The sequence below is a fragment of the Chiloscyllium plagiosum genome, chromosome 29 (assembly GCF_004010195.1).
Source record: "Chiloscyllium plagiosum isolate BGI_BamShark_2017 chromosome 29, ASM401019v2, whole genome shotgun sequence".
Lineage (NCBI taxonomy): Eukaryota > Metazoa > Chordata > Chondrichthyes > Orectolobiformes > Hemiscylliidae > Chiloscyllium > Chiloscyllium plagiosum.
In genome coordinates, this window is record NC_057738.1 from 22,745,778 (window position 1) to 22,763,684 (window position 17,907).

At 43.5% G+C, this 17,907-nt stretch overlaps 1 protein-coding gene and 1 long non-coding RNA gene across 4 annotated transcripts in view; one reads left to right on the forward strand and one right to left on the reverse strand.

Moving 5' to 3' along the window:
* Window positions 1-76: 76 nt before the first annotated feature.
* Window positions 77-4,588, reverse strand: LOC122564291. 2 transcript variants are annotated; one of them, XR_006315861.1, is made up of 3 exons: window positions 4,406-4,588; window positions 3,545-3,654; window positions 77-963 (listed from the first exon to the last, which is right to left on the reverse strand). It is a non-coding gene; the product is annotated as an uncharacterized LOC122564291 (long non-coding RNA). The 2 variants fall into 2 exon arrangements; XR_006315862.1 differs by having other exon boundaries at window positions 4,140-4,588.
* Window positions 4,589-5,214: 626 nt separating this feature from the next.
* The window catches only part of capn7 (calpain 7), a 52,106-nt gene continuing 39,413 nt past the window's right edge, over window positions 5,215-17,907 (forward strand). For both annotated transcript variants that reach the window (XM_043719266.1, XM_043719267.1), the window contains exons 1-4: window positions 5,215-5,391; window positions 7,476-7,584; window positions 7,798-7,961; window positions 8,096-8,163. In XM_043719266.1, the coding sequence (XP_043575201.1) occupies window positions 5,290-5,391; window positions 7,476-7,584; window positions 7,798-7,961; window positions 8,096-8,163 (443 nt within the window). In that variant the 5' untranslated portion in view covers window positions 5,215-5,289. The remainder of the gene's footprint in view (window positions 5,392-7,475; window positions 7,585-7,797; window positions 7,962-8,095; window positions 8,164-17,907) is intronic.

The window sequence follows — 17,907 nt, forward strand, 5'->3', positions numbered from 1 at the left end:
CGGTTTATCCAAACTAGACTTAATTATGATGTTCTGAATATACACAACAGTCCCACTAAGCAAACTCCCCTAAAATACAGTTTAAAAAAATGGAACAGCTGCTTACAGGTTGAAGTTAGAAGAGCAGCTGGTGGTGATGGGGGAGACAGAAGGGCTATCGCAACCACGTTTGAAACCTTTCTGGACCTAGCGAGACTAGATCACCGTACAGGATGGCAATATTACTGTGGTGATTGTTCTGTGTAAAGGTCACCGCCAGATACTGGCTGAATTCTACTAGGATCGTCCAAGGGTTTTCAAGATGAAAATGCTAGCAAGAAGCTAATTCTGGTTGTCAGGGTTGGATGCCAACATATCTATATTGGTGGGGCAGGGCCTAGAGTACCAACACGCACAGAAACTGACACCACATTGTGGGATCGGACGAGTAAACCCTGGACTTGACTGCATATCGACTGCTGGTCCTTTCATGGGCTCAATGTTCCTGGTCATTGTAGAAGGCCATTCAAAGTGGTTGAACATGCATAAAGTTCATTCAGCAAACTAAAAGTTGATGACTGTGAAGCTGCGAGCATCGTTCGCGATACACAGACTCCCAGAAGTAGGGGTTATGAACAATGGGATGTTATTTACCAGCAGGAAATTCGAATATTTCCTCAGGTCCAATGGCATTTGGCACATTAGGACAGCTCCCATACCATCTGTCGTCTCATGGCCTAGTGGATAGAGCAGTCCGAATATTGAAGGTAGGGTTAAAGAAGCAGCCTACCGCATCACCTGATACCAAATTGTCCTGGTTCCTGTTTAATTATAGGACCATTTCGCACACAACAACCGGGATAGCTCCAGTGGAGTTGCTGATGGGGAAAAGACTCTGCACCAGGTTAAAACTGATGTTCCCAGGCCTGTGGGGGGAGAGGGGTTGAAATAGCAACAGGAATACCAACACCGGCCACATGCCTCCTGTAAGTGAGAGAGAGAGAATTTAATTCAGGGGATGAAGCTTGGTGCCAGAACCAGTGGGTACAAGACGAGGTTGATTCAAGGTCAGGTCCCATGACTTGAGTAAGTGATACAGTCCTGAACAAATATGTGGATTGCCTTAAAGCCACATCGGTGATTTTCCTGGTGGTGGAACAGAAATAAATTTATTTTTTAAAAAAGAAAAAAAAATAGCAATTAGAATCTCCTCAGTTCAGGGGACTGACTCCCAGTTGGCTAGCCATAGCTAGTGTACTGCGCCCAAATAAATAAAGGGTGACTTGGGGAAGGGATACTTGTCTCTGTGCAGTTATCCTGTAGGCACAGTACCTTCTGCAAAACTGCCTTGACTAACATGGAACTGTGATGTGTTTTATGATTAAAAGACAGATTGTAAGCCAAATGAGATGCATTCAATGACAGTAGCCATTTCTGAAATTTGAGTCATGAACAAATTTATGTGCCTGTTTCCCTTTCTTTACCAAATGCAGTTACAGCAGCTTTGTAGATGACTGCAAGAGATCTCTATACTTCATTAACATTCCCTGATTTGACCCCACAAGGAAGGAGTGGCCTGAGATTTCCATAATTTGTCATCATCATCTGTGTATGAAAGGTTGATGCATAGAATGACATTGTAGATAGACTTGTGCATTTTCTGTGACAAACAAGTGATCATTATCACAATCTGCACTGCGATATATGCAACTGTAAACAATGCTAGACAGATTACAGGTTCTGGTGATTATCCAGTCAAGTCATTGTCAGTGTTCAAAAGATGACACTTTGTTCTCATGTCTGCACTGGAAGATGGTGCTGGTGATACAGAGTCTATGTTGCGCACAAAATTCCGGAAGCTGCTGCCCATTTTCATTCAACTTGTCAACACTATGACGATTAAGACATGTTTGCCATTAAACACAACCTGATTCCCAACTTTTGTGTTAAAGTCCCCCAGCCACAAGCATAGTATGTGAGTTTTGATTTGCTTGCAGACCACCCTCTCTTGCCGAACCATTGCAGAGCTGAGAGAAAGCATTATTGGGGAGTCTGAAATTATAGGTCATGGGAATTGCACATCTTCAGAATTTGGAGGTCATGAGAGAATGTGACAATTAATTTGGAGCAGCATCAGGGGCCTCAAAAGTCCAGAGAAGTGAGATAGGGAGATTAAGGAATGAGAGCTTGGGAAAGATGAAAACTGGGAGTTAGTAGATGCAGCCAGAGGTTGGAGAATTGGAGATGGAAGGTCTGGGGAGAGGATGCCACTGGGAACTCACACAACTTTATGGTTGCCTCAGGAATTCTGCTCTGAAACTTTGTTCATACATTCCTTTGTTATTTTTGGATTCGGCTATCACATTGTTGTAGAGGTCATCTTCCCATCTTTCACTCTACATAAACTTGAGTACAGAGTTGAAAGTGTGTTGCTGGAAAAGCACCAGCAGGTCAGGCAGCATCCAAGGAGCAGGAAAATCAACATTTCGGGCCGGACCCCTCCATCAGGAATGACTTAATTTTGGTCTTTAAAAGAGGAGGCCATCTGGTGTGTTCGGTGGTGGAACAGGCCCTCCTGAGAGCAGATGCGGCAGAAGCGGAGGAATTGGGAATACAGGATAGCATTTTTGCAGGAGGTAGGGTGGGAGGAGGTGTAATCCAGGTAGCTGTGGGAGTCAGTGGGTTTGTAGAAAATGTCAGTGTTGAGTTGGTCCTCGGGGATGAAGATGGAGAGGTCTAGGAAGGGGAGGGAGGTATAAACTTGAGTACAGCCATACCAATTGTGCCTGTTTCCTAACTCACAGCAAATGTAGTTCAGCTATCACACTGGTGCTTGCTGACCTGATAGCTCCCAATCTGACAGTGCCTTGATTTTCAAATTCTCATTGTTTTCAAATCACTTCACAATTTCACTCTTTCCTACATCTGTAACCTTGCCTAGCCTTCTAACCCTCCAACTTGGGCACTACTTCATTTTGGGCATTACTGTTTTGCATCACTCAGGTCTTAAGAGATCAAGACACTGTTCTGTGCAATTCCCTCTGAAAACCTGTCTACCACGCAATCTCACACTCCTTCTTCTCACACTCCTTCTTTAAGTCACTACTTAAAACTTACCACTTTGATCAAGGCTTTTGGACATATTCCTAATATGTCTTCATATAATTCAGTGCCATGTAAGTTTAATAATACTGCTATCAAACATTTTGCTTTTGTTTTACTGCATACAGCCTCTGTATAAACATATATTGTTGTCAAGAAGGGGACTAGGGTTTTGGGCACAAGCAGCTTAAGAAAGGTGGAGGCAGGCAATAAAACTTCCTGCAAAACCATGAGCTGCAGAAACAAGTTCATGAGTGGAAGAAGTACTGAAAGAGGAGCAATCATTGAAAGGCTAGGTGAAACCTGAATACCTTACTGTTGAAGAGGGGGGGGGTCAGTTCACTTAATTGGCTCAACGGCTGGTTTGCAATACTGAGTGACACCAATTCCCACACCAGGTCAGGTTATCATGAAGGACTGGGTTCAATTCCCACACCAGGTCAGGTTATCATGAAGGACTCACCTTCTCAACCTATCCCCTCATCTGAGGCATGGTGATCCTCATGTTAAATGCTTCTCTCCAGTGAGGGAGCAGCCCTGTGGTCCAGTAGGATTATGGTGCTTTTACCTTAACTGTTTAAAAAAAAAGTAAAAAGCAATTTTCACTTTTGAAAATTATGCATTTCTTTCTGGAAATAGGGTACAGAATTCAAGCATTCTCAACTGTAAAAACAAGTGGAAGACAAGAGGCAGATTCTTGAATTGTGAGTTATTAAATCACAGTATTCCTTAACCACATGTGGTAAATGTGGTACATAAGAAACAAATGAAATAGGAGTTTACCGTAAGGGCGGGGATTTCAGAGTGAATATAAGCAGCTTAAACTTACAAGGAGGATATTAGTGCTTACATCTATTGCAATTAGCCTATTGTCAGATTATTATACTACTGTTGTGCATGAGAAACCTGCATTACAACTGGTTTCAGTCAATTAACAGACATTAGTGGTGGAATTAAATATCGGCACATTTCTGCTATTCCACCCTTAGTTGTTTTCATAATTTTTTGATGACTGGCATTCTGCTACTCACAGAACAAAAGCACAGCAGGGGACCCACCTGCTTTAAGGTAAATACAATAACATCCGAAGAAGTCAATCGTGTGACAAGATATCACAATCATGCACCACATGGTTAAAACATCATAAGACCCAGGATCCAGGAATAATTCCAGCCAGAATGCAGAACTATCGAATGGACAGGCAGGCAGTGCTTTAGTTTAAAATCTTATAGAATGGCTGGGAGGATTCTTGTGGAACGGTAGTAGTACATGTAGATGGTGTGTCCCTTCCTCCACACCAGAAAGCCTGAGATCATAATCCTACCTTTGCTAGAGGTGTGTCGTGACATATCTGGTTGGTTTAAACATATCCATACACTTGAAGTGCCTTCGACTGCAGCAATCAGAACTGCACCTGTCACTAGTATCAACCTGGATTGGAGTCATAAGAGTCATACAGATGTACAGCACAGAAACAGACCCTTTGGTCCAACTTGCCCATGACGACTGGAAATCCTAAATAAATCTAGTCCCATTTCCCAGTATTTGGTCCATATCTCGCTCAACCCTTCCTATTCATGTACCCGTCCAGATGTCTTTTAAATGTTGTAATTGTACCTGCCTCCAGCACTTCCTCTGGCAGCTCATTCCATACACACACATGCTCTGCAAGAAAAAGTTACCCATTGGGTCCCTTTTAAATCTTTCCCCCACCCCACCTTTGCCCTGTAATTTTTGGATTCCCCTAAACTGGGAAAAAGAACTTGCACTTTGTGGTTTATTCACATGCCCTTTTTGTCAACAACACCATTGGATATTTTCTAATCAACCTGTTCAGCAATGCTGCTACACATCTCTAGTGGGACTTGAACCTCCTGACCCAGGGGCTGGGATACTACCACTGCACCCCAACAGCCCTTACTGAGGTGAACATGCCTAATTTCGGTTTCATTTTGTCGACTGCTCCCTTCCTTTAAAATAGTAAATGTTTTTCATTCCTAATTTGGGAACAGCCTTGCCACCCTGCACCAGCCAATGAGGAAAGAGTCTCTGCTCATCACCATCCCCCATCCCCTCTCCAGGGGTCAACCGGAAGTGGAAGCAGTTGCTGTGACCCCGGGAGGCGGGCGGGAGGCGGGCGGGTGGCGGCGGAGGACGGTGTTTCTCTCAGTCACCGTGTCCCCGGGATAGAGGGGTGGCACTACCACCATGGACCCGAGTGCCCTGGAGCAGGACGCCGTCAGGTTTGCCCAGGTGGCGGTGAGGAACGATCAGAGCGGCCGCTTCAAGGAGGCCGTGTTTTATTACAAGGTGAGCGCCGGAGCCGGGTCGTCAGCACCCCCCACCCCCGGGGCCAGGGTCTGTCTCTGACCCCCCCACCCCCGGGGCCAGGGTCTGGCTCTGACCCCCACCCCCGGGGCCAGGGTCTGTCTCTGACCCCCCACCCCCGGGGCCAGGGTCTGTATCTGACCCCCCTCCCCCGGGCCAGGGTCTGCCTGTGACCCCCCCACCTCACCCCTGATGGCTAAGGTGTGTGGTGTGTGGGGCTCTGGCCTGATCTGTCACCTCCTGGGGGTTAGGGTCTCTCTGTGACTCCCCCAGTCCGGGAGCTACAGTCTGTCTGTCACTCGCATCCCACCGTCAGGGTCTAGGGTTGATTTGTCACCACCCAGGGGTCAGGGTCTCTCTGTGACATGCCCCACCCCCGCACTCCAGGATCAGGGTCTATGTCACCCCGTAGGGGCCAGGTTCTGTCTTTGCTTCCCCCCCCCCCCCCCCCCCCCACAATGTGGGGCCATGTTCTGATCTCTGATCTGTCACCTCTTAGGGGCTAGGGTCTCTATGTGACCCCCAGTCCGGGAGCTAGGGTCTGTCTGTCACACACACCCCACCCCCACCGGGGACCAGTAGTCTGTAGGTGCCCCCCCTTCCCCCGGGACAGGGTGCCTGTCGCCCCCCCACCTCCCTGGGTATAGGGTCTGTCTTTCACAGTCCCCACCCCCCAGGTCTAGGATTGATCTGTCACTCCCCACCCCTGAAGAGGTGAGGGTCTGTCTATGACCCTCGGGAAGGAGAATGTCACAGCCCCCCCCCAACCACCACACCCCGGCTGGGAGAGGAAGGGGGCTGCCTGTTAGTGCCCATTTGTTGCAAATCTCTTGTTTGTCAAAGGGAAAGAGCTTTCAGTGACTGATTGCTAAAATCGTTTTGCTGGCATCTCAATTAAACTATGGCAGTGGTCAGAAGATTTCTCCCCTCGTAACTGCATTTGTCTATTGCCTGCTGCTAAAAGCTAACGTTACTGGTTACAGTTAAGTCATTGATACAAGATGATACATTGATACAGATTTCATTTCTGTTCTCACGGAAGCAACCTTTCACTCTTGACTCAGTGGTAACACTCTGACCTCTGAGTCTGAAATAAGAGTTCAAATTCAGTCCGAACACTTTAAACATTCAATTGGATAGTGCGAATAATCAGGGTTGTTCATCCAAAGAGAACCTCAAATCTCCAGTTTGTGAGTTGGGAAATTTAAGTCCAGTCCATTAAATCCATGCCAACACATCGCCTTGCACAATCAACATCGTATGGTTCAACATTGACCACGGATTTTGGACTGGCACTGTAGACATGAAGAAAGGCGGCTCAGTGGTTAGCACTGTTCCCTCACAGCACCAGGGTCCCAGGTTTGATTCCAGCCTCAGGCGACTATCTGTGTGGAGTTTGCACATTCTCCCCGTGTTTGCGTGAGTTTCCTCTGGGTGCTCCGGTCTCCTCCCACGTGTGCTGGTCAGGTGAATTGGCCACGTTAAATTGCCCATAGTGTTAGGTGCATTAGTCAGAGGGAAATGGGTCTGAGTGGGTTACTCTTCGGATGGTCAATGTGGACTGGTTGGGACGAAGGGTCTGTTTTCACTGTAGGGAATTTAATTTTTTTTTAAAAAGGGATGTTGGGATTTCTGGATCTTGTGGCACATTTCTCGACTCTTGAAAATCTTTCCTGCCATCTTTTTAAGGCAGGGTTTGATGCCTATCCCAAGGCATTTGAAATGTGTAGCTTACTTGGCCATCGCAGATGATTAAGAGTCAACCACATTGACCTGGGTCTAGATTTATGACACTCTTCAAGGAAAAACATGCCCAGATTTCTTGGCTGATGTTTAACGCACATCTACCTTCACCAGCACAATTCATCTGTTCATTACTTCATCTTTTGTGGGGATAGATTTTGTAAACATTCACTGCTACATTTCCTAGAAGTCAAAACTCTTCAAATATTTTGTGTTTGTGGATGGCAATGTAGAAATATAGCCATTCTTTTATTTCTGCTTGGAAGTTTGCATCAAGAAAGAACCAACTTCTGTGTCTACTAAAACCAGTATATATTTTGTAGGAAGCCGCTCAAGCATTAATATGCGCTGGCATCGCTGGCTCGAAGTTGGATGGTATTCAGGAGAAAATAACCGAGTACATGGACCGTGTGCAGGCTCTTTACTCTGCAGGTGAGTACAACTTGCATTAAGAGTATGAATAACTCATACTACATCATAGTATGGCTGACCAAAATAAATTGGGTCATGCACAGTGGAACTTGAAATGTGTTCTGGCATTTGGTTTTTAACCACAGATTTTTACAATGATGTTTTGAAAATGTATGTATTCTAAAATGGGGGAAAAAAATGTTCAGAGCTGTAAATTGTTCCATGTTTGCAAAGTTCAAGCACAGGCCCACAAAGGAGATCCTCTCAAATCAAAGCAGCAGATGGATCTAGAACGTGCACACTTCCTGGTCACGCAAGCATTCGATGAGGATGAGAAGGGCAATGCCGATGAAGCTGTGGAGCTGTACACTGAGGCTGTTGAATTGTGCCTGAACACTGTGAGTAAACTATAGAATCATAGACCAAATTGGAACATGAAAGTCTATGTTAAGTTGTATGTATGTGACCAAATGTACTTCAAGGATCAATTGGAGTAAAGAGTTAAGCATATACACTGTATATTTCATCCTAGGCTAATGAGACCTCTGATCAAACACTGCAGGGTAAATTGAAGCAATTAGCTCGACAAGCACTTGACAGGTGAGTCACTTTTTGCTCTCTGGCAGACCTACTTCTGAACTTGTCTACATATCGAAACAAAGAACAATTCCCTTTCAGGCAAACCTTGCATATAGAGCCTAAGAGTATTCTGAGTGGCTGCTGTACAACATTCTCTTTGATTGTAATACTGCACCTTAATCCCAAACAGCTTAAAAAAAAATCACTATTCTGAGTAAGGTATTATCTACTATTGAAATATAGCTCCAGTTACTGTTTTGCCAGGGATTGGTTTGGACACATTATTTAATCTGAGCTAGGACTATCCTAATAGGAATACAAGTCATATCAATACATTAGTTTGTTTTTATCTAGATGTAAACCCTGTACAATGCTCTGATCTCCTGAGTCCAAGTCGCGCCCTACCTTACCTTGGCAAGGATCCTTGCTTGCTCTTCAGTGCATTCAGATATGACCAATTTCAGTCTGAAGTACCTCAGTTATGCTTGTGTATCATACTTGGTATGAAATATTTTTTGATTACCAGAGATGGCGAATTGAAGTCAGTTACATGCTGCTTCAACTTCTGTAAGAATAATGCATTTAGGTTAAAATAATTGAGACATAGCTTCTTGGAATGTTGTCCTGTAGGGATCATGTTTCTTTTGAAGAAACTAATCCTGTTAAGCTGTAATGTTATTTTGGTTTTAAGAACTTTTGTTGATTAAGTTATTTGATTTCCAACTGCTTTATTGCAAATTAAATTTGGTTTTTAAAATGATCCATGAATTTGTGAAAGCAAGTTTGGATTAAAAATTTCTGTAGGGGCAAGCTCTAGGTGAGGCCTGTTTTCATTTTTATGAGGTGATGTTATCTCAGTATTACAGTGAAAATGTTTTACTGCAATAAGGGAGTAGCACTTTTTGGCAATGCATGTCCTTATACAGGTTGGGAAAGCAATGTCGTTTGGAGATGGGTACAACATTCCATTCCATCGATAAACATTTAGTAATGAAAGCCTTGCATTAACGTAGCATCTGTCTTGACCAATAGTCCGATTAGTGCTTTATAGTTTTTGAAATGTAGTGACTGTCAACAACAGCAGCTCATTTTCATGCAGTAAGTTCCACGTAAATAATCTGTTTTTCTGATGTTGATTGTTTCGCCCTACTCACTTAATGCTCGAGCATCAATACTTCCAAAACGTTCACAAACGTTAAAGATTTAATCCAGTTACTCAAAATCCCCAATTTACCTGCCTGACAAACACAGATTAACAAAGTACACTGACCAAGTTTCTGTGTTTAACAAGACATCACTCTTTATTTCAAATAGGTCAGTTCTAACCACTAGCGAGCAAATAAGCCTAGTCAATTTAAGTCTTAACTTAACCTCTATTCCTCCTTAAACCTCAACACACATGCAGATAGACTTGGACAAATAACAAAGAAATATTATGGATGGGAAAAAGGTATTAGAGTCATAGTGTTGTACAACACGGAAACAGACCCTTAGGTTCGACACATCCATGCCGAGCAGTTTTCCTAAATTAATCTAGTTGCATTTGCCAACATTTGACCTATATCCCTCTATATCCTTCATATTCATATATCCATCCAGATGTCTTTTAAATGTTGTTATTGTATCAGTTTCCACTGCTTCCTCTGGCCCCTCCTTCCATATATACACCACTCTCTGTGTGGAAAAGTTGCCCCTGAGTTCCCTTTTAAATCTTTCCCCTCTCAACTTAAATCTATGCCCTCTAGTTTTGGATTCTGCCCACCCCAAGAAAAAAAAACTTTGTCTATTCACTTTATCTATACCCCATGTTATTTCATTAACCTGTATAAGGTCACCCCTCAGCCTCCAATACTCCAGGGAAAATAGCCCCAGCCTATACTACCTCTCCCTATAGCACAAACCCTCCAACCCTGACAACAGCCTTGTAAATCTTTTCTGAACCCTTTCAAGTTTCACAACATCCTTCCTAAAACAGGGACACCAGAATTGCGCACAGTATTGCAAATGTCCTGTACAGCCACAACATGACTTCCCAACTCCTCTCTCAATGCACTGAACAATAAAGGCAAGCATACTAAACACTGCCTTCACTTCCCTATTTACCTGCGACTCCACTTTCAAAGAACTATGAACCTGCACTCCAAGGTCTCCTTGTTCACCAACACTTCCCAGGATCTTGAGAAATAAGGCAGGGCAGGTGACTGAGTCAGAGGGGGAGCCAGCAACCGTAATTGTATTAGTTTTAAAATAGTAATGGAAAAGGATAGACAGGATCCAAGTTCTAAATTGAAGGAAGGTCAACTTTACCGGTATTAAGCAAGAAACTTTAAATGTTGAGTGCAATTGTTCACAGGTAAAGGGACGAATGAAAAGTGGGAAACCTTCAAAAATGAGATAGGGTCCAGAAACAGTATGTTCCTCTTTGGGCTAAAGGCAAGTCTGGTAGGTGTAGGGAATGCTGGATGACTAGAGAAATTGAGGTTTTGGCCAAGGAAAAGAACGAAGCATACGTATAGACATTAGAGATTGAGTGAAACTCCACAACAGTATAAAGGCAGTAGAAGTATACGTAAGAGAGAAATCAGGAGGGCAAAAAGGGGACAAGAGATAGCTTTGGCAAATAGGGGTTAATACATTAAAGACAAAAGGGTAACTAGAGAGAGAATAGGATCCCTCAAAGATCAGCAAGGCAGCCTATACGTGGAACCACAGAAGATAGGGAAGATACTAAACAAGTATTTTGCATCAGTGTTTTCTGTGGAGAACGGCATGGAAGATGCAGAATGTGGGGGAGAAAGATGGTGACATCTTGAAAAATGCCCATATTATAGAGCAGGTGGTGCTGGATGTCTTGAAACACAGAAAGTTGGATAAATCCCAGGACCTGATGAGGTGTATCCAAGTACACTGGGAAGCTAGCAAAGTAATTGCTGGGTCCCTTGCTGCGATATTTGTGTCATCAAAGTCACAGGTGACGTATTGAAAGACTGAAGGTTGGCTAACAAGATGCTACTTTTTAAGAAAAGTGGTAAGGAAAAGCAACGGAATTATAGACCAGTGAGCCTGACATCGGTGGTGGGCAAGTTGTCGGAGGGAATCCTGAGGGACAGGATTTGCATCTATTTGGAAAGGCAACGACTGATTTGAGATAGTCAACATGGCTTTATGCGTGGGAAATCATGTCTCAAACTTGAGTGAGTTTTCTTTTGAAGAACCAACAAAGAGGATTGATGAGGGCGGAGTGGTGGACATGATCTATATGGATTTCAGTAAGGCATTTGACAAGATTCCTCATGGGAGACTGGTTAGCAAGGTTAGATTTCATGGAATACAAGGAGAACTAGCCATTTGGATACAGAACTGCCTCGAAGGTAGAAGACAGAGGGTGACGGTGGAGGGTTGTTTTTCAGACTGGAGAGTTGTGACTAGTGGAGTGCCACAAGGATCAGTGCTGGGTCCACTGCTTTTCGTCATTTATATAAATGATTTGGATGTGAACATAGGAGGTATTGTTAGTAAGTTTGCAGATGACACCAAAATTGGAGGTGTAGTGAACAGCGAAGAGGGTTACCTCAGATTACAACAGGATCTTGATCAGATGGACCAATGGACTGAGGAGTGACATGAAATTTAATTTAGATAAATGAGAGGTGCTGCATTTTGGAAAGGCAAATCAAGGGAGAACTTACGTACTTAATGGTAAGGTCCTGGGGAGTGTTGCTGAACAAAGAGATCTTGAAGTGCAGGTTCATAGTTCCTTGAAAATGGAGTTTGAGGTAGACAGGATAGTGAAGACTGTGTTTGGTATGCTTGCCTTTATTGGTCTGTGCATTGAGCTAAAGGAGTTGGGAGGTCATGTTGCAGCTGTACAGGACATTCTTTCAGCCACTTTTGGAATATTGTGTGCAATTCTGGTCTTCTCCTCTAGGAAGGATGTTATAAACATGAAAGGGTTCAGAAAAGGTTTACAAGGATGTTGCCAGGGTTGGAGGGTTTGAGCTATAAGGAGAGGCTGAATAGGCTGGGGCTGTTTTTCTGGGAGCGTCAGAGGTTGAGGGGTGACCTTGATAAAGTACAGATTTGAGACAGCCCAGGAAATCCCTTGTGGACTCAGACCTGTAAGTCTCTCTTGGGTCGTCCTGGAGGTTGTACTCTTTGGTGGTCTGGAATAAAAACCTCTTACAGAGAGTTTAGTTTAATTTTAGTCTTCTCCTTTATTTACCAATAGCATCACTGTTACAACATAACACTGACACCTATAAGTCAGGCTAGCTAAGGTTCTAAAACCTTAGAGTAAGGTACCAACTCTTCTTTTAAGAGCCCTCACAGGCTACTCCACTCTTCTGTCACAAACAGGCTTCCTTTCTACAAAAAGATTACAAAAACACTGCATGTTCTTAATTAGACAGATAACAGTTCAAAGTTTGTGAGAAGATTTGTAGCTCGGGTGCTCGTTGTTGTGGTTCTGTTCGCCGAGCTGGGAATTTGTGTTGCAGACGTTTCGTCCTCTGTCTAGGTGACATCCTCAGTGCTTGGGAGCCTACTGTGAAGCTTCACAGGAGGCTCCCAAGCACTGAGGATGTCACCTAGACAGAGGACAAAACGTCTGCAACACAAATTTCCAGCTCGGCGAACAGAACCACAACAGATAACAGTGGAAAAGCAATAATTTCGTAAGGAAGAGAGTTAATTGACAGGTCTGTGCACGATTAACTGATCACTCCTATAGGCTCTTAGCCATCCATCAGGTGGGAAAAACAGATCCAGCTGAGACAGGCACCTGGTGGCGAGATAAGTGTCTATCATAAAGAAGTATCTTTCTAAACTAAGTGGTAGAGGTTATAAGAGGTTACCTTAGTATGGCATGTCAGACATCATTGTTTTACAAAATGACTTCTTAGTGAGGAGGGCAAACTTTGACCATAAAGTGGCTTCCTGACAGATTGTGTCAGAATCTCTTCAATGTTAGGTTTAGAATAATTTTTAACTTAATTTGTGGGCGGCACGGTGGCACAGTAGTTAGCACTGCTGCCTCGCAGCGCCAGAGACCCGGGTTCAATTCCCGCCTCAGGCGACTGACTGTGTGGAGTTTGCACATTCTCCCCGTGTCTGCGTGGGTTTCCTCCGGGTGCTCCGGTTTCCTCCAACAGTCCAAAGATGTGCAGGTCAGGTGAATTGGCCATGCTAAATTGCCTGTAGTGTTAGGTAAGGGGTAAATGTAGGGGTATGGGTGGGTTGCGCTTTGGCGGGGTGGTGTGGACTTGTTGGGCCGAAGGGCCTGTTTCCACACTGTAAGTAATCTAATTGCAGACTCCTGCTTTGTATCTTAAGCACAGAATTATTCTGTAGCTGAGGCTGAAATGTTACCGTAAGGTCTCAAATTAACATGCTTTCTTTTCAAGGTTGTGATTCAAATTCAAGTAAGACATAAGATCTGACTAGTTAGAGTTGACAGTGGGGCAGTCATGGTCTGTAAGAACAGCAAGTAAGTTAAAGCTTCATTAATAGTACCTTTTACAGAGTTTGCATTTCATAATCAGCGATGGCTACTCAAAATCAACGTAAAGGCCCAAAATGCAATTAAATTCAAAATGTTCAATCCTTAGCAAGTAAATATGCATTCGAATTAGACCACTGAGTTAATTCTGTATGGCTTTGGCCATCTCAGCACTAAAATGGTCTCTCTCTCTCGCGTCCTTTTGAACACCCAGGGCAGGGACTGTAACGGAAAAACGTTTTTCCCTCTGTCGGCCTAGCTTGCAAGGGTAATAACAATCCATTATAATAGGATCTGACTGTTAATTACAAGGCTTTTGACATGCTTACACCATGAATGTTATCACTCTGTCTCCTGTTTACTCAGATTCATTGATGTTAAGGCAAATGTTCTTAGCTGTTTTAGAACATTCTGTTATTACTGGATGAGAACAGATGTTTTTATCTTCTGTACATCCTGAGTTCCACCTTTTGTGGCCTGACTCCTCCCTGCCTGTCCTGTTTATTTTCTAGTGTGCAGTAAATGTGTTCTATAATTCAGTATTATATTTAGTCTAAATGCTTAATGACAAGTTTTAAGGCTATATATTTTCTCAACCTTTATAGAGGTTTTTTAAAATCCTGAGGGGCATGGATAGCGTAAGTAGGCAAGGTCTTTTCCCAGGTGTGGGGGAGTCCAGAACAAGAGGCATAGGTTTAGGGTGAGACGGAAATGATTTAAAAAGGGACCTTGGGCAACGTTTTCACATAGAAGGTGGTGCTTGTATGGAATGAGCAGCCACGGGAAGAGCTAGAGGCTGGTACTATACCACAGTTAAAAGTCATACTGATGGGTAGATGAATAGGAAGGGTGTAGAGGGAAATGGGCCAAGTGCTAGCAAATGGGCCAGATTAATCAAGGATACCTGGTCGGCATGAATGAGTTGGACTGAAGGGTCTGTTTCAATGCTATACATCTTAAAAGTGTAGAAGTTGTGCCTTGATTTTCCTTTTCAAAATGCAACACCTCACATTTATCTGATTTTTAAACTCCATCTGCCACTCCTTAGCACATTGGCTCATCTGATCAAGATCCCGTTGTACTCTGAAGAAACCTTTGCTATCCACTGGACCTCCAATTTTAGTATTATTTGCAAACTTACTAACTGTACCTCCTATGTTTACATCCAAATCATTTATATAAATGACAAAATGACCCAGCACTGATTCTTGTGGCACTCCAGTAGTCACAGGCCTCCAGTCTGAAAAGCAATGTGCCACCACCACCCTTGGTCTGCTACCTTTGAGTCAGTTCTGTATCCAAATGGCTATCCAAATCCAAATGTATTCCAGGTGATCTAACCTTGCTAACCTGTCTCCCATGAGGAGCTTTGTCGAACCCTTTGTGAAGTCCATATAGATCACGTCCACCACTCCGCCCTCATCAATCATCTTCGTTACTTCAAAAAACTCAATCCCTAAGTCAGTGAGACACAAGTTCTCATGCACAAAGCCATGTTGACTATCACTAATCAGTCCTTGCCTTTCCAAATACATGTAAATCCTTTCCCTCAGGATTCCTTGCAGCAATTTGCCCACCATCAATATCAGCTCACTGGTCTGTAGTTTCCTGGCTTTTCCTTACCACCTTTCTTAAAAAGTGGCAGCATGTTAGCTAACCTTCGGTCTTCCAATCCCTCACCTGTGACTATCAGTGATACAAATATCTCAGCAAGGGGCCCAGCAGTCACTTCACTAGCTTCCCACAGAGTTCTCAGGTACACCTCATGAGGTCCCATGGATTTATCCACCTTTATGCGTTTTAAGGTCCAGCACCACTACCTGTATAATTTGGACATTTTTCAAGATGTCTCTATTTATTTCCCAATGTTCTCTATCTTCCATATTCATCTCCACGTAAACACTGATGCAAAATACTCATTTAGTATCTTCCCCCATCTCCTGCAGTTCCACACATAGACTGCTTGGATGATCTTTGAGAGGCCCTATTCTCTCTCTAGTTGTCCTTTAGTCTTTAATGTATTTGTAAAAACCCTTTGGATTCTCCTTAACCCTATTTGCCAAAGCTATCTCATGTCCTCTTTTTGCTCTCCTGATTTCCCTCTTAAGTATACTACTGCCTGTATACTCTTTTAAGGATTCACTCGATCTCTGCTATCTATACTAGACATATGCTTTCTTCTTTTTCTTGACCAAAACCTCAATTTCCCTCAACATCTATCATTCTCTACATCTACCATGCTTGCCTTCCACCCTAACAGGCACATAGTGGACCCTCATTGTCTCATTTTTGAAGGCTTCTCATTTTTCAGCCGTCCCTTAACCTGTGTACATCTGCCCCCAATCAACTTTTGAAAATTCTTTCTTAATACATCAAAATTAGCCTTCCTCCAACTTAACTTTTAGATCCTGTCTATCCTTTTCTGTCACTGTTTTAAAACTAATTGAAGTATGGTTGCGGGCCCCTAAAGTGCTCCTCTACTGATAGCTCAGTTACCTGCCCTGTCTTACTTCTCAGGAGTAGGTCAAGTTTTGCACCTTCTCTGGTAGCTACATCCATCTCTTATACACACTTAACTAATTCCTCTCCATCCAAGCCCTTAATACTATGGCCGTCCCATTCTGTGTTTGGAAAGTTAAAATCCCCTACCATAACCACCCTATTATTCTTACAGATAACTGAGATCGCGTTACAAATTTTGTTTCTCAATTTCCCGCTGACTATTGGGGGATGTATAGTACAATCGCAGTAAGGTGATCATTCCTTTCTTATTTCTCGATTCCACCCAAATACTTACCTGGATGTATTCCCAGGAATATACTCTCTAAGTACAGCTGTAATGTTAGCTCTAATCAAAAATGCCACTCCCCCTCCTCTCCTGCTCCCCTTTCTATCCTTCCTATAACATCAATACTGTGGAACATTAAGCCTCCAGTGCTATGCATCCCTGAGCCACATCTCTGTAATTGCTATGATATCCCAGTTTCATGTTCCCAACCATGCCCAAATTTCATCTGACTTACCTGTTAGGCGTCTTGCATTGAAATAAATGCAGTTTAATTTATCAGTCCTGCCTCGTTCTCTGCTTTGTTCCTGCCTGCCCTGACTGTTTGTTTTACTTGCCCCTTTTCCCAACTATACCAGTCTTAGACTGATCTCTTTCCCCCCGTTTCCCTTCCTCTTTCCCCCCACACCACCTTTATTAGTTTAAATCTTCCTGAGCAAATCTCCCTGCCAGTACATTAACCCCCTTCCACTTCAGGTGCATTCTTTCCTTGTTGTACAGGTCACTTTTATCCCAGAAGAGATTCCATTGATCTAAAAATGTTAAATCTTGTCCCCTGCACCAGCACCTCAGATTCTAATTCATCTGCTCTATCTTCCTATTCCAACCCTCAGTGTGTTGCACCAGGAGTAATCCAGATATTCCTCCTTTTTAAGTTCTTGCCTAACTTATTATATTGTCTCCTAATCCTTTTCCCTTCTTATGTCGTTAGTTCCAATGTGTACAACGACCTCCTGTTGGTCCCACTCCATTCAAGAATATTCTACACCCTCCCCAAGATGCCCTTGATCCTAGCACCAGAGAGGCAGCACACCAGCTGTCAGCTGCAGAATCATCTGTCTGTGCCCCTGACTAGACAATCCCCTATTACAATTGATCACTTGAAACCTCGCAAACCCCTTGGTACCTGTCAGTGCTACATTTCCCTGTGAGTCCAGCATCCCTTATATTTTCCAAAACAGCATACTTATTTGAGCTGAGGATAGCCACAGGAGACTCCTGCCTCCCTCTCCTACCTTCCTAGAGGTAACTCATCTATCTGACTGTATCTTCGATTTATCCTCCTTTCTGCAACTGCCATCCATCACACCCTCTAACTCCTGTAAATTCCTGATTGCCGCTGATCCATGTGGTCCAACAGGATTCGCAGCCAAACACGCTTCCTGCAGACATAATCACTAGTAATGTGGAAACTCTCCTTAATCTCCCATGTCCAACAGGAAGAGCACACCACTCCACTCAAGGCCATGTTTGTACCTTAACAATCTACAGACCCAAAAACTGCACAGCTTTACTGCTGTAAAAACATGGGCTGAGGCTAACTTAGTACCTGTGTTTTTACATTTTTTAATGTTTAATTGAGACAGGTCTCACTAAAATCATATAATCAAAAGAGAAACCACTCTATTCACTGTTGTAGATTTACAAAAAACAGTAAGGTTTCATTTAAAAACTAGCCACTTAGCTGCTCCCCTGCTGTGAG